Source organism: Myxocyprinus asiaticus, chromosome 14 (genome assembly GCF_019703515.2).
Source record: "Myxocyprinus asiaticus isolate MX2 ecotype Aquarium Trade chromosome 14, UBuf_Myxa_2, whole genome shotgun sequence".
Taxonomy (NCBI): domain Eukaryota; kingdom Metazoa; phylum Chordata; class Actinopteri; order Cypriniformes; family Catostomidae; genus Myxocyprinus; species Myxocyprinus asiaticus.
This window is the reverse complement of record NC_059357.1, coordinates 26355560-26382144: the sequence shown is the minus strand read 5'-3', so window position 1 is coordinate 26382144 and position 26585 is coordinate 26355560. Positions and strand designations below refer to the sequence as shown.

At 40.0% G+C, this 26585-nt stretch overlaps 1 protein-coding gene across 2 annotated transcripts; it reads left to right on the top strand.

The window, feature by feature from the left end:
• Positions 1 to 2933: 2933 nt before the first annotated feature.
• Positions 2934 to 26530, top strand: LOC127451119 (myosin-11-like). 2 transcript variants are annotated; one of them, XM_051715556.1, is made up of 43 exons: positions 2934 to 2950; positions 3674 to 4039; positions 4637 to 4793; positions 5824 to 5851; positions 6482 to 6581; positions 6770 to 6796; positions 7357 to 7383; positions 7753 to 7845; positions 10568 to 10631; positions 10794 to 10892; positions 11069 to 11212; positions 11290 to 11385; positions 11495 to 11613; positions 12163 to 12315; positions 12404 to 12577; positions 12717 to 12890; positions 15182 to 15296; positions 15440 to 15639; positions 15903 to 16024; positions 16137 to 16206; positions 16322 to 16482; positions 16678 to 16786; positions 19064 to 19195; positions 19312 to 19518; positions 19719 to 19856; positions 19973 to 20096; positions 20320 to 20491; positions 20621 to 20833; positions 20932 to 21076; positions 21240 to 21446; positions 21536 to 21640; positions 21740 to 21892; positions 21974 to 22222; positions 22320 to 22532; positions 22685 to 22897; positions 23088 to 23249; positions 23342 to 23470; positions 23583 to 23671; positions 23839 to 23962; positions 24077 to 24285; positions 24357 to 24465; positions 24575 to 24776; positions 25002 to 25140. In XM_051715556.1, exons 2-42 carry the CDS (start codon positions 3704 to 3706, stop codon positions 24773 to 24775), a joined length of 5862 nt encoding a protein of 1953 aa, XP_051571516.1. In that variant the 5' UTR covers positions 2934 to 2950; positions 3674 to 3703; the 3' UTR covers position 24776; positions 25002 to 25140. The 2 variants fall into 2 exon arrangements, with proteins under 2 accessions (XP_051571516.1, XP_051571517.1); XM_051715557.1 differs by lacking the exon at positions 2934 to 2950 and having other exon boundaries at positions 3950 to 4793; positions 24575 to 24747; positions 25002 to 26530.
• Positions 26531 to 26585: the final 55 nt, after the last annotated feature.

The window sequence follows — 26585 nt, the reverse complement described above, 5'->3', positions numbered from 1 at the left end:
TTGTCTGTGGTTCAGGAGTGGCTTAACAAGAGGAATACAACAACTGTAGCCAAATTCCTTGACATGTCTGTGTGTGGTGGCTCTTGATGCCTTGACCCCAGCCTCAGTCCATTCCTTGTGAAGTTCACCCAAATTCTTGAATCGATTTTGCTTGACAATTCTCCTTCCACTCAACTTTCTGTTAACATGCTTGGATACAGCACTCTGTGAACAGCCAGTTTCTTTGGCAATGAATGTTTGTGGCTTACCCTCCTTGTGAAGGGTGTCAATGATTGTCTTCTGGACAACTGTCAGATCAGCAGTCTTCCCCATGATTGTGTAGCCTAGTGAACCAAACTGAGCGACTATTTTGAAGGCTCGGGAAACCTTTGCAGGTGTTTTGAGTTGATTAGCTGATTGGCATGTCACCATATTCTAATTTTTTGAGATAGTGAATTGGTGGGTTTTTGTTAAATGTGAGCCAAAATCATCACAATTAAAAGAACCAAAGACTTAAACTACTTCAGTCTGTGTGCATTGAATTTATTTAATACACAATTTGAGTTGAATTACTGAATAAATGAACTTTTCCACGACATTCTAATTTATTGAGATGCACCTGTATATGAGCAGCATGCCCATTCAGCTCAGTTACAGGTACTGCACTAAAATAACTCATAATTCTGCTCTAAACGTCATGTTTGCATATAGTAAAGAGAAACAATGCACCAGTTTTAAGCACTTTCTTTTTCTTCTTTTACATTTTTTGCTCATTATCATGCAGTAAAAAACGTCTCGGTTACATATGTAACCTTGGTTCCCTGAGACGAAGGGAACGAGACATTGCTTAGCAACGCATATGGGGAGTGCCTTCTTACACAACCTAATTGAAACCTCTCTACAAGAACACCAATATTCTAAAATTGGCTATGGTGTTTGAGACCCACTTGTTTTGGCGTGAAAATGTCCGCTATAAAAACAGGTGCACAGATACCATTTCCTCAGAATTTCTGACTGAGAACAAGGAGCACATCGCTCGTGAGTCTTGTAGTGCAGCTAGCGTTCGTAATGTCTTGTTCCCTTCGTCTCAGGGAACCGAGGTTACGTACATAACCGAGATGTTCCCTTGACATTGCGTAGCTACGCTTATGGAGAACAGAATCCCATCACTCCGCACTACACGACATATCTTCCCAGAGAGGAAACATGGCGGTACAGTCTTGTGGATCAGCGACCGACATGAGTATGCTGTAGTGAGTGATCCTCGTGTTGGCCAGAAGGAGAGCACTAATAGAACCGTTTCCTTGTCTTCTCGGACTTTGCATATGACAGAGTGAATCAGGCATACCAGGGGAATCACATATTTGCATTTCGCTAGCCAATTGTGTGCCATTGTGTCCGTTCCCAGTGGGGCTTGGGACTTCAAATACCAGAGGGGACAGTGGGCATTCTCCACAGAGGCAAATAGATCGATTTCTGCTTTGCAGAATATTTCCCAAATCCTCAATACAGTTTGAGGATGAAGTCTCCATTCACCCGGTATCACACCTTGGTGTGACAGTAGGTCCGTGCCATAATTCACGCGGCCTGGGACATATGTCTCTCTCAGGGAGAGGAGATGATGCTCGCTCCAAAAGAGGAGGCAATGCTTCAGTCTCAATAGAGGCAGTGAATGAATTCTGCCTTGGTGGTTTATATATGCCACAACTGTCATGTTGTCTGAGCAAACTAGGATGTGACAGCTCACTATTTCTGACTGAAAAGACTTTCAGGCTAGAATTACAGCCGATAGCTCTAGGTGGTTGATGTGCCACGCCCTCCTTGCACTTGTCCAGGTGCCAAAAGTCGGGCGTCCATCGCACACCGTCCACCAACCTGTGTTGGAATTATCTGTAGTCACCACTTTCCGCCTGACAACTTTCCCTAGCGCGACACCTCGCTGGTAATACGCAGGAGCTGTCCATGATACTAAAGCAGCTATACAGGGGATAACAGAGACTCTCTCCTCAAAATCAGAACATAAGTGGTGATATGTCTCACTTGAACACTTGTGATCAGATCACAAAATGCATCTTAATACCAGTGTACACATGGCCTCAGTCGGGGACAAATGGTCGTATAAATGGTACACACAGTCTGCAATCAGTTGTGTAGTGTGCGAACCAGCAAGCGGAAAACAAGACTGTGAGTCGCAGGGCGCCAACTGCAAGTCGTGTAGTGTGCACTAGGCTTAAGTTGCAGTATAGCCTATGTTCAGTTTTAATCTTGGTGGTTATGGTTAGGTTTAGGGGTAAGGACAGGTGTAGTTGTAGGGTTGCTGCAGGACTTTAAATAAACACAACAAATACAATGTATGAATGAGTCATCCAGCTGTTGCAAGACCTCAGCATTTCACCGGATACTTGAACGAGGCGTAACTTGTAGTAGTCTTGCAGGACGCAGACAGACCATTCTTCCCAAACCTGGTAACTGTACATGGGTCAAACAAAGTGTCTTTGTGAAATTAAAGCTTAATTTGTTCATTATGAGCCAGAATTTTTGGTTTTGGTTGTGGGAAACATGTCACAAATGACACCTTTAATGACATCTTGTGCATTGGTAAGGGCAGGATATAAGACACAGGTAGCCTTTGTTTGACAAATTAGGATTGTGGGCCAAAATATTATATACTGACTGACATAAAGCACCATGAGAGGCACATATGGTCCTTAAGTGTTTATTGACCTTTACAATACTGTGTTTCTTAGGAATAGGTTGTCATTTGCATAAGTCAATAGCACTTCATGCTTATTCTGATAAATTTGCCTGTAGGTTGGTACAAATGACTTGCTCCACCCACCATAGTTAAGTCCATAAAGTAAGCCTCAAAAATGAATATTGATCATCCAAGGTACTCATCTTTGGGATACTGCTCTAAAGCGTACTCTGCCACTTGCAATCTTCAAGGACCAAGAAGAGGTTATCAAAGCATGTAAGGATCAGTTTTATGGGAAATTATGTGATTAAATGTTGGAATAATTAAACTTACTGTGTATTTTGTTGCATTGATGAGATGAGTTATTTAACTTTATATTAAAAAAGGCAAAAGAAACATACTATATTTTTAAAAATGTTAATTAAACAGTGTATAATTTATTTTCTCATTTGAAACATTCTAATGCAACACTTTATTAGTTAAAGGGGTCATGTCTGAGCTGTTGAAATGTTTAAGAATTATTGTAAGGATGATCTGTTTAAAGCACGGTGTAGGTTTAACTAAAAAAGTGCAATCTTTCAACAAAACTATGCTGAAATATTACTGAGATCATATGTGAACATGGGTCATTCCATTGTATTTGATAGAGTAAACATTTTCTAAGACTTTCAAAGCATCTGTGACCATAAAATATCCTGGGCATTAGCCATGCAAATCAAATGATTAAATACAAAGCAGCTAATACCATTTCCCACCAGTATGTCAGTGGTGTGAGAAAGCTTTTACTGGACACACTCCATATAAGGAATGAACATTGGACATTCGTTATCACCTCTCAAAAGGGCTTTGGAGAGCAAGTGTCCCATGAAATGTCATAACAAAGATATGACTGTGGTTTTGTTCATTAGAATATATAAGGCTGAATGTTTGCACATCCATCACAGTTGGAAAGGAGCAAAAACAGACAGATCATAAAATGCATTTCTGATCTCATCATAGAATAAGTCACAGAAACACTTCAAACTGACCATGCAACCAGACAATGATGACAGCAGCAAGTTCCTTTTCCTTGACAATGACTTCAAAAACAGTGGGGTGGCCCAGGCTGATTGGTCAGCCAGAAAGATGGTGTGGATACCCTCAGAAAGGGAAGGTTTTGAGTCAGCGAGCATCAAAGAGGAGAATGGGAATGAGCTGGTGGTTGAGCTTGAAAATGGACGGAAGGTGACGGTGAACAAAGATGACATCCAGAAAATGAACCCACCCAAGTTTAACAAGGTTGAAGACATGGCTGCACTGACCTGCTTGAATGAGGCCTCAGTGCTACACAACCTCAGGGAGAGGTATTTCTCAGGTCTCATTTATGTAAGTGCACACAGACATCAATTTACTCAGTAGATGATACTGCTAATGTCTGTATTCTTGACAATATCTTGGTAACAGAGACGGGCTAGTTGCCACACTTTTTACTCCAGTGAATATTTCTCAGGGTAGGTTTAGTTTTGAAAGATAGGATAGGCACATACATTACTGGTCCTATATGATATGTATTGGCTTAAAAAAAAAAAAAAAAAAAAAAAAAAAAAAAGCTGTTATATTGGCCATGAAAATTAGTATGCTAGTTTGGTTTTATGGAATTTTAGTTTGGAGGACAGAGTTTACAAAAACATTCTGATTTTATAGGCTTTTGAACTAGATGTTTGTTTTAAACCCACATACAAAACATACATCTTGATAAAACAAAAAATTGTGTAATTGAACTTTTGACTTGAAACCTTAGTTACTGAGATATAGCCCTTGTGACTTCTCCATGTGACAACTAACCCCAGTCTCCCCTATGTCAAAGTTTGAAAAAAGAATTATATTAGTACCATATATGTATAATAGGTAGAACAAGAATGTTTCTTCTTCCTGAAATGCAGTACTCAGTAGATCAATATCAATTTATTCTTAACTTTACAGACTTACTCAGGCCTCTTTTGTGTGGTGGTAAACCCCTATAAAATGTTGCCCATCTACTCTGAGAAGATCATTGAGATGTACAAGGGGAAGAAGCGTCATGAGGTCCCTCCTCATATCTATGCCATCACTGACACTGCCTACAGGAACATGCTACAAGGTTAAAACCAGTCTTCAAAACTCACAGAAAACAGCCTGAAAAACCCTGTTTAAAGGAATTTTCTGTATTCAAAACAAGTTAAGCTCAATCGACAGCATTTGTGGCATAATATTGATTACCACAAAAATTATTTCGACTTGTCCCTCTTGTGTTATAACATAACGGTGTGAACCCTAAAACAACCGTAAATACGATGATTTAAACAACTTTACAGCTCAAATAATACACCTGTTTTAACAGAATAATTAATGTAAGTATTTTTATAAAATTATGAGCTCCACATTTCTGCCTTAAAACCCTCCAGAAATTGGCCCCATCCACTTCCACTGTAAGTGCCCCACTGTAATCTTGATTTTTGCTTTTTTTATTTTTTTAAGAAAAGGAGGGATGAGCCTACATAATTTTTTTGTGGTAATCAACATTATGCTACAAATGCTGTTGATTGAGCTTAACCCAGAATATTCCTTTAAACTAACAGGCTGAAGTTAGGTGTTCAGAAAGCAAGGCCAGATATATAAACAGAGCAATGTTTTGATAGCGACACAGAGCCACAGTGTTCATGGGAAACATTTTAGGGAAATCAGCCTACAAATGGCTTACTTATTGTTGTCTCTGCATATTAAAGTGGGAAAGGAGAAAGTATTTTAACAATGAAAATGTTACACACTTGAGCTTTAATGATTCATAATTATTACAGCACAGACAGCCATGTAAAGTGGACAGTGTGTGTGAGGCACTACTTCTAACTCCATACTGGCATTGAACTTGCCATACATGGACCATTCCATTTGTCAGTGAGATTTTAACATCTATTTTTGGAAGTATGAACTTAAGTTAATCACACCCTGTACTTAATTTAGAATATGTGAGATTTTGGTGGTGGGGACCTCCAGTGAACAATAGTGGAGTTTGTGTTTAGACAGCCTGTCCCCTTGTTAATCTCGTTCAGGTTCATAGCTGTGACAATTCAAGCATTTCTTGCCCTGTCTTTGTACAATGAGTCCAAATGTCTCTGTTTCTTTCTCCGCAGATCGTGAGGACCAGTCTGTTCTCTGCACGTAAGAAACTTAAACTTAAGAAAACTGCTTTTGCTTGAAAAGTGCGTTTGTGCATGTCTTTAAAATAAATACCATTGGTTTTGTTATATAATGCAAAGAGATTCAAAACATGGCCAAATACTTTTTAGGGCCCCTGTTTTCAGGTTTGATATTATTTTGTCTGCTAATCTTTTAGTGATAAAGCATTACACTCATCCACTCATTATAACTGGCAGCCCAAGAGAAGAAGTACCCATTGTGTCTCTGAGGCAACACTCAATAAAGATTTAATCAGCAGATAGATTTGCAAGAAGTACTGTTGGCCATAGAACTTTAGTTTGACTGGTCAAATATTACATGGGCCATAAAATAATACAAATTTATAATCTCACTATTTGCTAATAAGCTTCAAAAGTAATTCATGGAAATTAAATAATTATCCTAGATGGATACCTCATCCAAAAATTTAAATTATGTCATCATTTATTCACCCTCTTGTTGTTCCAAACCCATATAACTTTCTTTCTTCCATGAAGCACAAAAGGAGATGTTAGACAACTTCAGTCACTATTCACTTTCATTATATGAAGAAAAAAAAGAGCTGATGAACTATCCCTTTATCCCTATATTTTTTATATATATGTTGGGCAGTGGGGAGTCAGGTGCAGGAAAAACTGAAAACACCAAAAAGGTAATCCAGTACCTCGCTGTTGTGGCATCATCACACAAAGGGAAGAGAGACACTGGCTCTGTGAGTTCAACCTTCATGTAATTCAACCTATTTACATACCACAGTAGACTTTTAAAACCATAGGTGTAATCATATAACATAATATAAGATAACAGCATTTTTGCATTTCATTATTTAGATTTTGTTGCAAGTTTATTATTAAAGTTGTATAGTGTTTGATTAAAATCAAACTAACTTCTTTGTGATAGGATATAAGCTCTTCTGCACTAAACAAGGTATGTTTGTGTGTTACATTTACATTTTACATTTAAATTTATTCATTTGGCAGACGTTTTTATCCAAAGCGACTTACAAAAGAGGAAAACATAAGCGAATCATCTTAGGACACAGTGGTATGAAAAGTGCTGTATTACAAAGTATCACTAGCATCAGAATAGTATTCAAAACAGAATAAAGTGCAACATGATGCAGTACATTAATGTGTGGTGGTTTTATTAATAATGGGTGGAGGTTGTATTTAGTGTAACAATTTTGAGCATATTTTACATAGATTTGCTGATGTATTTTGTGCTTTGGGGTGTGGACAGTACTGTAGCAGCTGAGCATTTATAAAACAAAGAACAACTGTTGAATTATATTTGGATTGGATATGCAGGGCTGAAGTAAACAACAAAAGACACAATAATTACTAAAAATGTCAGAAAATTACAATGACTAGAATTGTTGTTTGTTTTGATAATCATGTATTAGGCTGGGATACAGAGTAAGATATTCTGCACTCTTCCATTTCAACTTTTAGTAGTTTTTAACGGATTCATTGTTTAACTCTGTTTAGCAACAAAAAGGACCCCAGTTAGCCTTTGTGAGTATCTGAGCTTCTTGCTATACTTTGTTTTTTTTTTTTTTTTTTTTCAAGGTTTTCATTGTTTTATATGTCAGTAAAACAGAAATGATGTAACATGGCATAATTAATATATGAATGTCTAAATGGCCTTTTTCTTTCATATATATTAATGTAAAGTACATTAGAAGAGTCTTATAGTTGTTTATGCTTAGTGTTTACCATTTGATAGTCATGGTGAACTGGAATATTTAGCATGTTTGTTTCACTTTCTCTTATTTCTATATTTCATTATCTTGTTGTTTGTAGTTCTAAAACATTTAATTTGCATTTTTTAATTAAACTGCATTAAATCTCAAATAATGACATTTCATTGGTCCATTGGTTCAGGGAGAGTTAGAGAAGCAACTCTTGCAGGCTAATCCCATTCTGGAGGCATTTGGGAATGCAAAAACCATAAAAAATGATAATTCCTCAAGATTTGTGAGTAAACACTTCATTGAGTTTTTTTTTTCAGTATGAGTTTTAGTATAAACGTATCAGTTATGTATGTAACTTCGGTTCCCTGATTAACGCATATGGGAGTGCCTTCCACACAACCTAGTTGAAACCTCTCTACAATAACACCAATACTGGCTATGGTGTTTGAGCCCCGCCCGTTTTGGCGCGAAGCTGTCTGCTATAAAAACAGATGCACTAACACCATTTCCTCAGAATTTCTGACTGAGAACAAGGAGCATATCGCTCGTACCTCAAGAACTCGGAGTCTTGTAGCGCGGCTAGCGTTCGCAATGTCTCGTTCCCTTACGACTTAGTACATTTGACATTGCGTTTATTAACGCATATGGGGAACAGAATCCCATCACGCCGCACTACATGACATAACCTCCCAGAAAGGAAGCATGACGCTGCAGTCTCGTGGGATGGCGACCGAGTGAGTATGCCGCAGTGAGTGACCCTCATGTTGGGCCAGGAGGTGAGCACACAGGACAAATTTATGAATTATAGTCATATAGTATGAATTAACTCCTTCACGAACCCAGTCGGGAAGGGAGTTTATTTATAATGTAAGTGCTTGTGTCTTATGGTAAATTACAACGGCCTAATGCAGGCGGTTGTGTAAAAGATGGGGAGCTCCTCCTAAAAGGGAGGAGCATAAGTATATATATTTGGCCAATGGACAGCAAGCACTCTAAACAGAGAGGACTTGTGAAGAGAGAGATGTTACATCTAGGTTGTAAAACCTTGCAAATATGTTTTGAGAGGACCATCCTGCTGCAAAATATATGTCTTGTAAGGGCACACCATTCGTCCATGCCCATGAGGAGGCCATGCCTCTAGTTGAGTGTGCTTTAATTGGCCAAGTCTTATCCTGTGACTCATAAGCCAGGGCAATTGCATAGACGATCCAGTGAGAAAGTCTTCGCTTGGAGACGGACATTCCTTTTGTGCATCCTCCACAGCATACAAAGAGCTGATCAGACAGTTTGAACTGGCGTGTACACTCAATGTATGCGTGTAGTGCCTGCACAGGGCATAACAAATGCAATGATTGTTCCTCATCCAAATTAAATGGAGGAGGGAAGAAGGCCTAAAGGTGAACCATCTGCGCTCTGAAGAGTGTGGTTAGGACCTTAGGCACATAGCCTTTTCTGGGTTTGACAGTGGCTCTTGAAAGCCTGGGGCCAAACTCCAGACATGAATTTTCGATTGATAGTGCATGTAAGTCACCGACCCGTTTTACTGAGGCCAGAGCCAGCAGTAGTGTAGTCGGAGAGCATGCGCAAATCAATCCAAAGGCTTGAAGGGGGGCCCTGCTAGTGCTTTTAGGACTAAAGTTAAGTCCCAAGTCGGGACTGTAGCCGGCTGAGGTGGGTTTAATCATCTTGCTCCTTCATGTGCGTGATATGCAAATACAGATGCCACATACACTTTGAGGATTGACGGAGTGAGTCCTGCATCTAATTGCACCTGAAGAAATATGAGAATTTCATGTATGGGGCAGTTTACTGGGTCTTTGCCATGTGAGAGACACCAATCAGTGAACACCTTCCATTTTAGTGTGTAGAGGCGTCTCGTGGATGGCGCTTTGGCCTGTAAAATGGTGTTCATGACGGAATGTGTCAGTTCTGGCACGTTTAGCACGCTCCGTTCAGGGGCCACACATGCAGGTTCCACAGCTGGGGCTGAGGATGCCAGATGGAGAGAAGATCCCTCCTCAGTGGTATTTCCCATGGTGAGCTGAACAGCATCTCAATCATTTCTGGAAACCGTGGCTGGTTGGGCCATTACGGCGCAACCAATAGAATCGTTTTCTTGTCCTCTCGGACTTTGCATATGACAGAGTGAATCAGGCATACCAGGGGAAACGCATACTATGAATACTGCCTTGGCAGTTTATATATGCCACAACTGTCATGTTGTCTGAGCGAACCAGTTCGCTATTTCTGACTGAAAAACCTTTAAGGCTAGAAATACAGCCAATAGCTCTAGGCGGTTGATGTGCCACTCTTTCTTCTCCCCTGTCCAGGTGCCGAAAGTCGGGCAGCCATCGCGCACCGCCTCCCAACCTGTGTTGGAAGCATCCGTAGTCACCACTTTCCACCTGACAACTTTCCCCAGAGTGACACCTCGTTGGTATAACGCTAGCTTTCTGAAACAGTTTAACTGGAAGTGTTCTCCCCAGTTTGAACTGAGACAGATACTGTAGAATTGCCTGAACGCACTTGCTCGTGAGGTGCGTGCGTCTGCTCGTGGAGTCGAAGCGAACTCCCAAAAAGGAGATTTGTGTTGGCTGGGGGAGAGCTAAACAGGCCCAAGCTGTTTAGATGCTGAAGCAGTAAGTCTCTGTGTTGGCATAACAGAGCCTCTGATTGCGGCAGTAACAGCCAATCATTGCCGTGAAGATTCTGCCCGCTGACTCATGTATATCGATGGCAAAGGTAGAGGGCTTCTAGACAAGAGATGAGCGCTGTCTTGAAGATAGAAATTCTGAGGAAATGGTGTTTGTGCACCTGCTTTTATAGCAGACAGCTTCGTGCCAAAACGGGCGGGGCTCTAACACCATAGCCAATATTAGAATATTGGCATTATTGTAGAGAGGTTTCAACTAGGTCGTGTGGAAGGCACTCCCATATGCATTAATAAACGCAATGTCAAGTGTACCGAGTCATAAGGGAACACTTTTATTGTCTCTCCTTCTCAGGGAAAATTTGTTAAAATCAACTTTGACAACACTGGCTACATCGTTGGAGCAAACATTGAAACCTGTATCCTAATAAGAACACATTTTATGAGATTTATAACTTAATTATTGATACAAAAATTTCTATGGATCAAAATCATTTAACATTCAAAGGTGAAGACCTCATATACAGTATACAATAAACCCAAACACACTCATTTTCACCTTAATGTCCTGATTAATTCAGACCTCCTGGAAAAGTCTCGATGTATTCGACAGGCCAAAATTGAGAGATCTTTTCATATCTTCTACTACATGGTGGCTGGAGCCAAAGACAAACTGCGTGGTGAGGACAATTAATTTCCACTTGAACCTTATATTAAAGCTTGTGTGATTATTCTTATTAGTTTCCTTCACAGGTCTACACCCTATTTAACTTCAGCTGTGATTCTGCTTCCTTAATGTAGAAAAAGAGTTTGTGAATGTTAGAGTCTCACCATTATCAACCACTCTCTTCCACAGAGGAGCTCTTGCTGGAAGACTTTGGTAATTACCGTTTCCTGGTGGCTGGACATGTGCAGGTACAAGGCCAGCAGGATGATGAGATGTTTGATGAGACTCTGGAGGCCATGGAGGTCCTGGGCTTCAACGAGGAGGAAAGAATAGGTATCTAACAAAACTATGTATTAAACCTTATCCTGTCTTTCCAGGCTGTTTTACACAAAGTGTTGTTTTGCTTTCAGGCATGTTGAAGGTATGCTCTACTGTGCTGCAACTGGGGAACATTGAGTTCAAAGCAGAGAAAAACCAGGAGCAGGCCAGCATGCCAGACAACACAGGTAAGCGTTCAGGTTACAAATGGATTAATTCCTAATGTTGCTCTTATCCTGAAGCTGACTAAAACACAATGATATTTTGAATGTCACATGTGTTAAATGTGTCCTTCAGCTGCGCAGAAAGTATGCCATCTGCAAGGGATTAATCTGACGGACTTTACAAAAGCCATTCTCACTCCTCGCATCAAAGTAGGCAGAGAGATGGTACAGAAGGCACAAACCAAAGAACAGGTGCAATGCAACACTATACAATGCAATTAAGTGCAATAGTTTTTTATGAGAGATGTGCTTTTATTTAATCAATCAATTGATTGATTGATTGATTTGATTGATTGATTTACTGAATGACTGACTGACTGACTGACTGACTTACTGACTAGTATGTTGGTTGGTTGGTTGGTTGGTTGGTTGGTTGGTTGATCAACCGACTGGTTGGTTGGTTGGTAGGCTGGGTGGTTGGTTGACTGACTGACTGACTGACTGACTGTCTGGTTGGTTGGTTGACTGGCTGACTGACTGGTTGCTTAGTTGCTTGGTCAGTTTCTTGACTGACTGACTGACTGACTGACTGACTGACTGGTTGGTTGGTTGGTTGGTTGGTTGATTGTTGGGTGGGTGGGTGGGTGGGTGGATTGATGGATGCTTAGGGTACCTGGTTTATTTTCCCAAACAACCAGTGACAGTTTGCTAAATATATCTCTCCAATTATTTATTGCCACTTTATTCAAAAGAAAAGGAACAAATGTGAGTTATAAAATGAATGCTATATATATTAAACAGGCTGACTTTGCTATCGAAGCTTTAGCCAAGGCAATGTATGACCGCCTATTTCGCTGGATCCTGGGACGTGTCAACAAGGCTCTGGATAAGACAAAGCGCCAAGGAGCCTCTTTTCTGGGCATCTTAGACATTGCCGGTTTTGAGATTTTTGAGGTGAGTGTGACAGGGCAAAAGGATTCATGACCAGCTTATAAAATCAAAACTTGAACTTGAAGGCCTTTCCTTTGTACTCTTCCCACAGGATAACTCATTTGAACAGCTGTGTATCAACTACACCAATGAGAAACTACAACAGCTATTCAACCACACCATGTTCATTCTTGAGCAGGAAGAGTACACGAAAGAGGGCATCGAGTGGCATTTCATTGACTTTGGTCTGGACCTCCTGCCCTGCATTGAACTCATTGAGAGACCGGTTAGTTTGTGTTGTAAACACCATTCATACATTTTACATTTATTTGAATACAACATTTGGTGATGCTTATTAGCTAATAATCTTTGGTCATCTGTAAAAGTTACTCAGTTGTGAAATTTGTTTTGGTTTCCCCTTGTAGAACAATCCACCTGGTATCCTAGCTCTGCTAGATGAGGAGTGCTGGTTTCCAAAAGCAACTGATGTGTCTTTTGTTGATAAACTAATAAACACTCATTCAAACCACTGCAAATTCTCCAAGCCCAAGAATCTAAAGGAGAAGACTTTCTTCACTGTGCAACACTACGCTGGCAAGGTTATCTATCTATCTATTATCTATCTATCTATCTATCTATCTAGAACATTTGTAAAGCAACAGAAGTGCTTAATTTAAGAATCAGAATTAGAATGAGCTTTATTGCAAGTGTGCTCACATACACAAGGAATTTTTTTTGATGATAGGAGAAACAAGCAAGTGCACACAGAACATTACAGTGAGATATAGAATATAAAACAAGGTAAGAGTATAAATAGACATACAGAAAAATAGGACATATAACATAGAATGGCGTTTGTACAGTACATGTGCAAGTGGTAAAATATGTGCAAGGTAGGGGTATATAAAGTTATTGAATTAAATATGAGTGAATTTACATATGTACATGAGATATTTATTTACATTATTGCACTATGGGGAGTCCTGAAGGCAGTTTAATTGATCGTGTGGTAAATGGCCTGAGGGTAAAAACTATTCTTGTGCCTGGTTGTCCTGGCGCTGAGTGCTCTGTAACGCCGGCCAGAGAGCAACAATTCAAAAAGGAAGTGTGTGGGGTCCAGAGTGATTCTACCTGCACATTTCCTCACTCTGGAGATGTACAGGTCTTGGAGGGTGGGCAGGGGGGCACCAATAATCCTCTCAGCAGTCCTGAGTGTCCGTTGTAGTTTCCTTCTGTCTGATTTGGTGGCTGAACCAAACCAAACCAAACCAGACAGTTATAGATGTACACAGGACAGACTCAGTGACAGTTGAGTAGAACTGAGTCAGCAGCTCCAGTGGCAAGTTGAATTTCCTAAGCTGGCTAAGGAAGTACAACCTCTGCTGAGCCTTCTTCACAATGAAGTCTATGTGGGTGTCCCACTTCAGGTCCTGAGAGATGCTGGGGGATTTCTCCTAAAGCCACTATCATCTCCACTGTTTTGATCATGTTCAGTTCAAGGTTGTTGTGACCGCACCAGACAGCCAGCTGTTCAACCTCCCATCTGTATGCAGACTCGTCACCATCACAGATAAGGCCAATGACCGTGGTGTCCTCTGCAAACTTTAGGAGCTTGACAGAGGTGTCCTATGCAGTGCAGTCATTCGTGTACAGGGAGAAGAGCAGTGGAGAGAGAACGCATCCCTGAGGAGCACCAGTGCTAATAGTGAGGCTCCCGGATGTGATTTTCCCCAGTCTCACTAGCTGCTGCCAATCTATCAGAAGGCTGTTGATCCACCAACAGATTGTGGTTGGCATGGTGAGCTGGGTCAGTTTGGTGGAGAGAAGATCAGGCATGATGGTATTGAAGGCTGAACTGAAGTCCACAAATGGATCCTTGTATAAGTCCCAGGTCTGTTGAGTTGTTGCAGGATATTATGCAGTCCCATGTTGACAGCATCATCCACAGACCTGTTTGCTCAGTAAGCAAACTGAAGTGGGTCTAGCAGGGTCCAGTGATGTCCTTCAGGTAGGCCAAAACCAGTCTCTAAAATGACTTCATGACCACAGATGTGCAAGCGACAGGTTTGTAGTCATTAAGTAATGTGATTTGGCTTTTTTGGGGGACCGGAATGATGGTGGAGCATTTGAAGCAGCAGGGAACTTCACACTGATCCAGTGATCTATTGAAGATCTGTGTGAAGATGGGGCCAGTCGGTCAGCGCAGACATTCAGACAGGCATGTGAGACACAGTCTGGGCCTGAAGCTTTCCTAGTTTCCGGAAGACCCAGCATACATCCTCCTCATAGACCATAAGTGCAGGATGAGTAGCAGGAGGGGGGAGGAGGGGGGTTCCAGGTATGTGTGTGAAGTGAAGATCAGAACAGGAGATGGGTGTGAGACTGGGCTTTTCAAACCTGCAGTAAAACACATTCAATTCATCAGCGATTTGTTGATTCTCTACAGAGAGAGGGGGAGGTGTCTTTTACTTGATAATGCTTTTCAGGCCTTTCCACACAGGTGCAGGATCACTGGCTGAAAACTGTTTTTTAAGCTTTTCAGAGTAACTTCTTTTAGCCACTCTGATGTCCTTTGTCAGTGTGTTTCAGACCTGGTTGTACAATATTTTAGCTCCACTTCTGTAAGCATCCTCTTTGGCATGGCAAAGCTTTCTGAGTTTTCCTGTAAACCATGGTTTATCGTTATTGAATGATAAAAATGTCCTAGTAGGGATGCACATATCCTCACAGAAACTGATATATCTGTGAGCTTGTCCAGGTCTGTGGCTGCAGCTTCAGCTAGAGACCTCCACACTGAAGCAGCCATCCTTCGCTTATCTTGTAAAAAAAGAGGTAAGAGGTCAAATGTTACAGTTATGATTGATAATAGTTTTATTTTCATTTGATTTAGGTGGATTATAATGCCACATCTTGGTTGACTAAAAACATGGATCCACTCAATGACAATGTAACATCACTGTTGAGTAACTCTTCCAGCACTTTTGTGCAAGACATCTGGAAAGATGGTGAGTCTTTGTCAGGATCAAAAGTAATCCTGTTTACTTAAGTCTATTTTATCAGAAATAGAAACAATATATATTTTATAAAGCTTTTCTCTTCTCAAATTTTTTTTAAATGTATCTTTCTTACATCCTTTTTTCCCCATCAGTGGATCGTGTGGTTGGTCTCGAAACTATGGCTAAGATGGCAAAGTCTGATAGCTCTGTGCCTACTGCTTCCAAGTCCAAGAAAGGCATGTTCCGCACTGTGGGACAGCTGTACAAAGAGTCTCTTGGCAAGCTAATGACCACTCTTCATAACACTCAACCAAACTTTGTACGCTGCATCATCCCCAACCATGAAAAAAGGGTAACCACACCAAATGTTCTAATACAGTGGTTTATATTTGTATTTACTGGAATGTGATGTCCAAAAGGTAATAATTGGAGGGACAAGAACAAGTTTAGTATGTCTGTGTGTTATTTAGCATTCAAACATGGAAATATACCTCTTTAATCTATTAGCATACAGTACATTGCTATTTAAACCAGTAATATAATTAATCCATACATATAAAAAAATAAAGTAAAAATCAAACATTCTCAGATTTTTTAAATTGTTTTCATCTTTAGGCTGGGAAGATAGATGCCCATCTGGTTCTAGAGCAGCTGAGCTGTAATGGTGTACTGGAAGGGATCCGAATCTGTCGCCAGGGCTTTCCCAATCGTATTGTTTTTCACGAATTTCGCCAACGGTGAATCCATTCTAAAACACATGCTCAGTTATTTTAAATGTAGAGTTTGTAGACTTGGATACATCTAATGAAGCAGACTGAAACTGATTGCATTTATTGATCATTTTTTTAGCTATGAGATCCTGGCTGCTGGTGCCATTTCCAAAGGGTTCATGGATGGAAAACAGGCCTGCACACTTATAGTGAGTTTGAGCTAAATATATCATCTTATACTGCAGTCAATGTGAATATCATTTAATTGGGCACCTTGATCATTTTAACCTTGATATCAATATCTTCCTACGTTTGTATTGCTAGATCAAACATCTAGATTTGGACCCCAACCTGTACCGCATTGGTCTAAGCAAGATGTTCTTCCGTACAGGAGTTTTGGCACAACTCGAGGAAGAACGTGACCTGAAACTTACTGTTATCATAATTGCCTTCCAGGCCCAGGCACGTGGCTTTCTGGGCAGAAAGTGAGTTCCTGTTAAATAATGCTGATATATACTATTTCTAGATGCTTCTTGCACTGTATTGTAGATTTGTTGCAGCCTATTATTGCCATATTTAGCATATTACAAACTTTGTATAGAGTACAAACTGTGTGACTGAAAGGTTATACTCACACATTAGGACAAGTTTAAAGTTTCAAGTAAACCACTCTCTCACAGGGCATTCAGCAAGAGACAAAAACAGCTGATAGCCATGAAAGTGCTTCAGAGGAACTGCGCTGTGTATCTTACCCTCAGGAACTGGCAGTGGTGGAGACTTTTCACTAAAGTAAGTGTTAAAGCCCAGATGTAAAACACATTGCAACATTTACTACCAAGTTTGGACACACCTACTTATTCTTTATTAGTACAATTTTTCACATTGTAGAATAGTAGTCAAGTCATTGAAACTATTAAATAACACAAAAGTATGGGAATTATGTAGTGAAATTTTTTTTTAAACAAATCAAAACTATCTTATATTTTAAGTTTCTTCAAAGTAGCCACATTTGCCTTGATTACAGCTCTGCAGACTCTGGGCATTCTTTCAACCAAACTGGGGTGCTTTTTACAGATTTTTTTAATCACTTTGTTACTATTTTATCATGCAAGTGGTACATTTTCAAAATTCTTAGTACAAAACTCCAAACTGATCACACTTGTAACAAAGCTAGTCATTCTTTCAAAACCTGCTAACAAGCTTTCTTAAGGTTTGTACATGTTTCCTTTAATATAATCACCATTTCAGAACACAAGATTATTGTGACGTGTAATGAGAACATTTGGTTTAATCAACCAAACACAACAGAATGAGAACTCTGTTGAAATCTGAGCCTCCTCTATCCACTCCTCAACCGAAAGGGCCCCACCAATAATTGTTCCGGAGAACTTCGGGCATTTGCGCTCTCTAGGGATGTAAACTGCTTGCTCCCTACGCGAGGCCGAAATATCAAGCCCAGAGTCTCTATTCTGTCTCTGTCCAGACAGTCTCTGGATTTCAATCTGGAGTTGCTCCACACAAGTGCGAAGTCTCTGTAATTCTTCCTCTATTCTGCAGGCCTACGTAGAGATACACGGGAAGAGTGGGGATGGCCCAAAGATGTTATTGTAGCCAGCCGCTGTTCTTCAAAATGCCAAAATGTAACACCCCGTGGGGTGATCTAAGACTACGCCACCCCTCGATTTTACCTTAGGATTACAGGAAAACCAGGATTATAGGAAATCTAAAAGAATAAAAAAAATTGCAATATATACATTTTAAAACATTGACTGTTATATTTGAGCCTACCAGGATTAAAAGACTCATTCACTGTTTGAACAACCTAGAGAACCACTGAGCTACATACACATGTGATAATTCACTGCATATCATAAGTGGAGACAGCAAGCCTTAATCCTTTAAACACCAACTGAATGAAAGATGAATCACACTGGTTTCACAGCCAAATATAAAGCACTACACTCACATCAACTGTGTAACACCCAAAGTTCAGATAATAAACCCTCAGGTCACTAAATGGGGTGGGCACTCCAAACTGCCCTGGTTACAGGCAAGGCCTTTAACACAATAAAAAAAAAAAAAAAGATTAACAATTATATGATTAAAAAAGAGAGAGAGAGAGAGAGAGAGAGAGAGAGAGAGAGAGAGAAAAAGAAACACCACTAGCCAGCAATTACCCAATAGTATACTGCAAAACTCTATGCTGGCTAGGAAGAAAAAAAGAAGAAAAAAAACAAACAACAATACATTCAAAACTGGGAGCAGCAATAGTTCTACACACACTAGAATCTAACAAACTGAAAAGGAAAGAAAAAAAAAAAACAGAAAAGAAGAGCGACTGGCAACAGAAGTATCTAACTCCTTATACAGCACCATCCTGACAAACAAATGGAGATCCACTGGCTCAGTCAATCAGGCAATTTTTTTGTATACCCGCAAACAAAGACGTGGTGTGCTTGGAAACATGGCTCAACTAATCGTTTCAACGGCAATAAAAACTCAAACCCACGTAGCCATATGCACACCCTTCACGCATGTAGATGTTGATATTTTAAAAACACATAAAATAGTCAAACCAGTTGAAAATCTATAGATAAACCAAATTATTCATTGATTAACCATTTAGATCAGCTGGATGAAATGATACTTAAATGTATTAAAATGGATGAGAACAGATGCAAATGAAAAGTCTGACGATAATAGCATTATGAAAGGCAGTTACTTTCAATGAAAATTGAAACACTTATTTGGTGTTGTGAAAATGTTACTTTGTGATTTTGTGTTTTTTGTCAATTGAAAATATGCTGAAATGTTTGAATAAAAAAATGCATGTTTGATTATCTGTTGTGATGTTAGTACTAAGAGTTTTGAAAATGTACCATTTACTTGTGAAAATAGTACCAAAGCGAATAAAAAAAACAACAACAACAACAAAAAAACCTATATTTAAGGAGTTTCCATGTATGCTGGGCAATTGTTGGCTGCTTTTCCTTTACTATGTGGTCCAAAAATACATGTCCATGTAAATTTTAATACTACCGTATTCAATTATTTTTCTTTTTGCAGGTCAAACCCCTGCTTCAAGTGACCCGTCAAGAAGAGGAGATGAGCCAAAAGGAGGAGGAGCTTCAGAAAGCCAAAGAAATGGCCAAGAAGTCTGAAACTGAACTAAAAGAGATCATAGATAAACACAACCAGGTAAAAGGAAGGACCAATGTGTGATTCAAACTTAAAGTGGTAAATACATTTTTTCTCATTTGCCATCAATATGCGCATATTGACTGGAGTGTATATGTGTATTTCATCTTTGATAGTTGGTGGAGGAGAGGAAACAATTACAGGCAAAGCTGCAGGAGGAGACAGAGTTGTATGCAGAATCTGAGGAGGTAAGGATACAGCTGGAGACCAAGAAGCAAGAGCTGGAGGAGGTACTGCATGAGATGGAGGCTCGGCTTGAGGAAGAGGAGGAGCGCAGCCAGATCCTTCAGCAAGAGAAGACAAACATACAGAAACAGCTCAAGGTTGAACAGTTATCAGTTATCAGAGATAAATGACTACTAGTGCTTTTGTCATGGATGGAATGAGACAGATAGTAATTTGTCACAGATATGCCTTTGTATAGACATACATACTGTATATACATTACATGTGAATACATAATATATTAATATGTTATTTATATACATACAGATAACATAGTGTTTTATACTCTTGTGTGTAGGATTTAGAGAACCAGTTGGCAGATGAAGAAAATGCCAGACAGAAGCTCCAATTTGAAAAGGCAACCGTGGATGGGAAGATTAAGAAGCTAGAGGATGATATCCTCATCATGGATGATCAAAACAAAAAGTTGCAGAGGGTTTGTTTTGAGTTTGACCAACAATGTTTTGTCCAAGCTGTGGATCATTGTCATTCCAGTTATGATCAAAGAAATCCAGATCTGAGGAATATTGCCCTGTTCTTCTGTGGTTTTAGGAGAAGCAACAGTTGGAAGAGCGGTTAGCTGACTTTTGCTCCAACCTTGCTGAGGAGGAAGAAAAATCAAAAAATTTGACTAAACTGAAAAATAAACACGAATCTATGATTTCAGATCTTGAAGGTGTGTCATTGTGCCTTTACACCCTTAATTATTTTTTTTTAACCTCAGGAATCTTACTGATAAAGGCTTCAATCGAATAATATAGTAAACATAGTGAACCAAACACAGATCACACTGTAATTGGTTCTGGCTAATTTTAATTTCTGACATCAAAGCAAGTTGATAGAAAAGATTGAAAAGATTGTTTGTTTGTTTGTTTGTTTGTTTGTTTGTTTCTGTGTAGTTCGAATGAGGAAGGAAGAGAAGAGTCATCAGGATCTGGAGAAATCTAAACGTAAATTGGAGACTGAGTATAATGATCTACAGGAGCAGATAACTGACCTGCAGGCCCAGATTGCAGAACTCAAGGCCCACTTTGCCAAGAAGGAAGTGGAGATTCAGGATCTCCAAGCATGGTACTTTGTTATTTACATCATAAATTACTATTGAAAGATATTGCCACTTGTTCTGTTAACTTCTATTTGTGAATTGTAACCTTTGCATCATTCCGTGAAAATGGTTATCAAAATCTGTATATTAACCAGTGTGGAAGAAGAATCGGCTCAAAAGATCATTGCTCAAAAGAAGATACAGGAAATGGAAGGGCTTCTCTCAGAGATTCAAGATGAACTTGAAGCTGAACAGGAGAACTGTAGGAAGTCAGAAAAAGCCAAGAAGGGTCTTGAAGAAGAGCTTTCTGCCCTAAGGTCTGAACTGGAGGACACACTAGATAACACAGCGGCCCAGCAAGAGCTCCGGTGATTATTTTGTAACTTAGTCATATCACTTTTTTTTTCTTATAGTATTTTAGTGTTGGTATTTTAGGTCTAAGTATCTTAGTCTCTTTCTTGGACAGGGCTAAGAGAGAGCAGGAGGTAGCCATGCTGAAGAAGATGATGGAAGATGAAGGCCGGAGCCATGAGGCTCAAGTGCAGAACATGAGACAAAAAAACATGCAGGCTATAAATGAGCTTAGTCAGCAGCTAGAGCAATCCAAACGGGTAAGAACATTGTTTAACAATGACATAAAACAAATTATATTTACAGTGTAAAAACAACACACACACAATAACTCTTGTGATCTAACTAATGCAGTGTGAGATAGTCATGGTATGACCTTTGCATATGAACATATGTCTTTCTTAAACTGAACCTGAAATACAGGCTAAGGCCAATCTGGAGAAGGCAAAACAGTCTCTTGAGAAGGAAGTTGCAGAAATGAATGGAGAGCTCCACTCACTGGGTAATGCAAAGCAAGATGTGGAACAGAAGAGAAAGAAGGTGGAAAACAAGCTTGCAGACCTTCAAACTCGCTTCAATGAGAGTGAGAGGCAGAGAGGAGAGCTTGGAGAAACAGTATCTAAACTGAATGTGAGTTTTTCATTGTTACTGTAGAAACTATGCAAGGTTTCTATATAGAAATACTTGACCAATGGAAGCCTATTTGTAAAATCTCTCAGATGGAGCTTAACAGTGCCAACAGCCTCCTCAGTGAGGCAGAGAGCAAGAACATCAAGCTGAGTAAAGATGTTTCCAGCCTCAACTCACAGCTACAAGATGCTCAGGTATTGTGTCATCTAAAGAATTATCCTGGCCATCAATCTCTAAAGCCCATTTTAGGAACCATTTGACTCTTGTTGTCTTTTGTCTTTCTTCCTCTGTAGGAGTTACTTGGTGAAGAGACCCGTCAGAAACTGAGTGTTTCGACTCGGTTACATCAAACGGAGGATGATCGAAACAGTCTGCTGGAACAATTGGAGGAAGAAGCAGAGGCCAGAAGGAACGTGGAGAGAGAGGTCTCCAGCCTTAATACACAGGTTAGTCTCTCAATGTGAATGTTTTCAAAAAACATCTCAACACAATTTAGTTTTTAAAAAAGAGCTTGCGTTTTACTGTAGTTGTCAGATGCGAAGAAGAAAATGGATGAGTACTCTGGCAATCTTCAACTGCTTGAAGAATGCAAGAAACGGCTGCAGAGGGAACTAGAGGCCGCAAACGGAGAGTTGGAGGAGAAAACAGTAGCCTATGACAAGTTGGAGAAGACTAAGACTCATCTTCAGCGAGAGTTGGAGGATGTTCTGGTGGACCTGGATAACCAGAGACAGCTAGTTTCAAATCTCGAGAAGAAACAACGGAAATTTGACCAGGTTGGATTTCAATATTTATTTTTATGTTTCAGCAGTTGTAATATAAGTTACACTGATGTTAATGACCTTGGTGACAACTTCCCTGTCTTGCTCAAAGATGCTTGCTGAAGAGAAGACCATCTCCAGCAAGTATGCTGAGGAGCGCGACTGTGCCGAGACCGAGGCACGGGAGAAGGAGACCAAATGTCTGGTCCTCACTCGAGCACTGGAAGAAGCCCAGAGCTCCTTACGAGAGTTAGAGAAACTCAATAAAGCACTTCGCACTGAGATGGAAGATCTGACCAATTTAAAGGGTGATGTGGGCAGAAATGTGAGTTGATGTGTCTTTCTATTGGAAGTGTTTGATGGTAACATGAAATTTGGACAGTAGTTCATAATCAACATCAATCAATCCAACGGGATATGGTGCTGTTGTATGAAATAACAATTATCCTTAATGTTGTGTGTAAAATCTGTTGAAAGATCCATGAGCTGGAAAAGGCCAAACGTGGGCTGGAGGCTCAAGTGGAAGAGATGCAGATTCAGATAGAGGAACTTGAAGATGAATTGCAGACTGCAGAGGATGCTAAACTCCATCTTGAAGTCAATATGCAGGCCCTCAAAGTCCAGTTTCAGAGAAACCAGCAGGGCAGAGAGGAGCAAAGTGAAGAGAAGAGGAAACAATTGCTTAAGCAGGTGAAAATATTTGTTTCAATTTGTTTGTTATTGCTCAGTGAGCAATAAGAAGATAGTTGATTGTCCTCTGTAGAGCAAGTTAGAAGATCCCAAAGAAAAGAGTAAAAAAATTATGTTTGCCAAATAATCTGTGTTTACTGAACCTTGCATATTTGTATGCTCTTTTAATTTGTATTTATATGGTTCACAGGTACGTGAGCTTGAGACTGAGCTAGAAGATGAGCAGAAGCTGAGAAATTCATTGGCAGCCGTTAAGAAGAAACTTGAGGGGGAATTGAAGGACCTTGAAGACCAAGTTGACGCAATCGGAAGGGCTAGGGATGAAGCCATTAAACAGCTCCGCAAGACTCAGGTCAGAGGATGAAACCTCAGAAATTCATTTTTGGAGGTTGAGCTGACATTTTCATGACCTTTATCAAAGTTAATTTTCCTTTCTCATGATAGGCTCAGATGAAAGATTCCCACAGGGAGCTGGAGGACACACGGGCATCCCACAAGGAGGTTCTTTCGAGTGCTCAAAAATGTGACAGAAAGGCCAGAAACATGGAGGTGGAAATCATACATTTACAGGAGGTAGTAGAAAACAAAACTTTAAGATTTATACTGATATAAGCGGGTTGTTGTTGATTACAACAGTTTTGCTCATCTAGCCGAATAAATGTAATGTCAGTGCCTCTTTCTGTAGGAGCTGGCTGCAGCAGAGAGAGCTCGCAAACAGGCAGAACAAGAGAGGGATGAGTTGGCAGCGGAGATGACAAGTGGCTCGTTTGGAAAGTAAGTTCATAATTATTATTTGCAAAATGGAGCATAAAAAGCTACTGAACTTGTATACTTGATGACTTTTAAGACTGTTAAATGTCTTATACAGAAAAGAAAGTGTCTTTGCAAAGTAGAATACCATATGCAAGGACTGCTCACTGATGACGTGTGCTCTAATGCAGATCCGGCATGTCTGATGAGAGGCGTCGTCTGGATGCCAAGATCCAGCAGTTAGAAGAGGAGCTTGACGAGGAAAAGACAAACTCTGAGACACTTAGTGACAGACTGCGGAGAAGTGTGCAGCAGGTGATTTGGTCTCTTTCACCCATTTATTTCAGTGTCCAGTGATCTGCCTCTGTTGAGATGCCATCGAACTTTTAGCAATAAAAGATATTACAAATCCTGTATATTTATATCCAGGTGGATCAGCTGACCAATGATCTGCAGATAGAACGCTCCAATGCTCAGATAAACGAGAGTGGCTGGCAGCAGATGGAGAGGCAGAACAAAGAGCTGAGGGCCAAGTTACAAGAGATGGAGGGGCAGGTCAAATCCAAGCTACAAATCTCTATAGCCACCTTAGAATCCAAACTGCATCAGGTGGAGGACCAACTGGACCATGAGAGCAGGTGAGAAATGGGCTGTAAGATGCATTTAGCTATAAAGACAGTGATTTCAAGTAGATTGTTTCTCACAACAGAGAGAGACAAGCAATTGCCAAGGCCATGCGCCAGAAGGATAAGCAACTGAAGGAACTGACGAATCAGATAGAGGATGAGCGAAAACAGACAGAGCAGTTTAAGGACCAGGTATGAAGTTTAGCTTGTGATTGATGCAAATACCTTTATTTGAGCTTTTGAGGTTCTTTGTTTTATATCATGTCATTGATAACTCTGACTGATGTCATCTTTGTTGTAGGCTGAGAAAGCAAATTTGCGTGCGAGGCAGCTCAAGATGCAGGTGGAGGAAAGTGATGAGGAGTCTCAGCGTGCGACTGCTGCCCGTCGCAAACTTCAGAAAGAGCTGAACGAGGCCACGGAGGCTAATGACACTCTGAGCAGAGAGGTTTCCTCACTCAAGAGCAAACTCAGGTTGTTCTGCTGTGACACCTTTCTGTAATGTATGTGGAGCCAGCATCCCTTTTACTGACATCCTCTGTATTGCAATCTAAATTAATGTACATGTCAAGACTTTCAGGGACTTAGGTTTTCATGTTTAAAAGTGGTAGGATTCTTTCTTGTATGACTTGATATGAGGATACTCGTCACTTCACAGCCCATGCAATCTTGACCTTGAATATTTCAGAATCTTAATCAGTCTGGTTTCTAATCTCTATATTCCTCAGGCGTGGAAGTGACTCATCTTTCAGCACCCCATTAAGGCGTGGTGGAGGTGGGAGCTTTAGAAGAACACGTAGGAGCATGATTGAGAGTTCTGAGGTCCCAGGAGATGAGGTTTCTTCAGCTACACCTGTGAATCAACCTGAGAAACCTCAAAGAGTGCCAATCAGTGGCACCCAAAATGACAACTAAGGAAATAATACCCTAAAGCCCCGTCTCACAGCCTTTCACTATCTTTTTTGCTATATTTAATGACTATTTATAATGACTATATACACCGATCAGCCACAACATTAAAACCACCTGCCTAATTTGTGTAGGTCCCCTCGTGCCACCAAAACAGCGCCAACCCACATCTCAGAATAGCATTCTGAGATGCTATTCTTCACACCACATTTGTACAGAGTGGTTATCTGAGTTTATTTTTGGCACCATTCTGAGTAAATTCTAAAATTCTAAAGACTGTTGTGTGTGAAAATCCCAGGAGATCAGCAGTTAGAGAAATACTCAAACCAGCCCATCTGGCACCAAAAATCATCCATGTGATACCATGCAGATGTCAGAATGGGGAAAAAATGTGATCTCAGTGATTTGGACAGTGGCATGATTGTTGGTGCCAGATGGGCTGGTTTGAGTATTTCTGTAACTGATTTCCTGGGTTTTTCACGCACAACAATCTCTAGAATTTACTCTGAATGGTGCCAAAAACAAAAATCATCCAGTGAGCGGCAGTTCTGTTGATGGAAATACCTTGTTAATGAGAGAGGTCAACAGAGAATGGCCAGACTGGTTCAAACTGACGAAGTCTACGGTAACTCAGATAATCACTCTGTACAATTGTGGTGAGAAGAATATAATCTCAGAATGCTATTTTGAGATGCGGGTTGCCGCTGTTTTGGTGGCATGAGGGGGACCTACACAATATTAGGCAGGTGGTTTTAATGTTGTGGCTGATCAGTGTATATTCTATATACAAAAGGCAATATTTTAAAATACTAGACGTAATATTTTAGAAATGTAAACTCATTTTCAGAATTTTCTATACTGAATCTTGACCATCTCCTCAAATGGTAGATTGGTACATAAGCCTATCCTTCACTAATTTATTCAAATTGACTTTATTCAAACTGACTGGTGTGTAGAGTCAGTTTCACAAGCAACCAAATTTCACTAAGAGTACCATGGTATCACCATAGCTTTTGGACATGTACCATGTACAAAGTAGCTTGGAACATGAATTTGATAATCTTTCAGTACAGCAATATACTGTATATCAGTATCACAAAGTGGTTAAACATCACTGTACCATGGTACTTTTTGGTAAGGGATGCTTTGACAACAGTGAAAGCATGATTTCAGTTTGTCAAATATTGTTTCTTAATCATTTTCTATAATTAAGTTTTTATGGGGCATTTTCTTGACTAAACTTAATTTCTGATTCTACATGCAGTGCAGTGCTAGCTGTGCCTTGCCTGTGATACAGATTCAAATCTGAATAACATTTAAGAAATAAAAATAAATGTTCATAACCAAGTGCACTATCCTTTCTTTTACAATACAAATTACTTAAAGGAATGTATAAAAAAAAA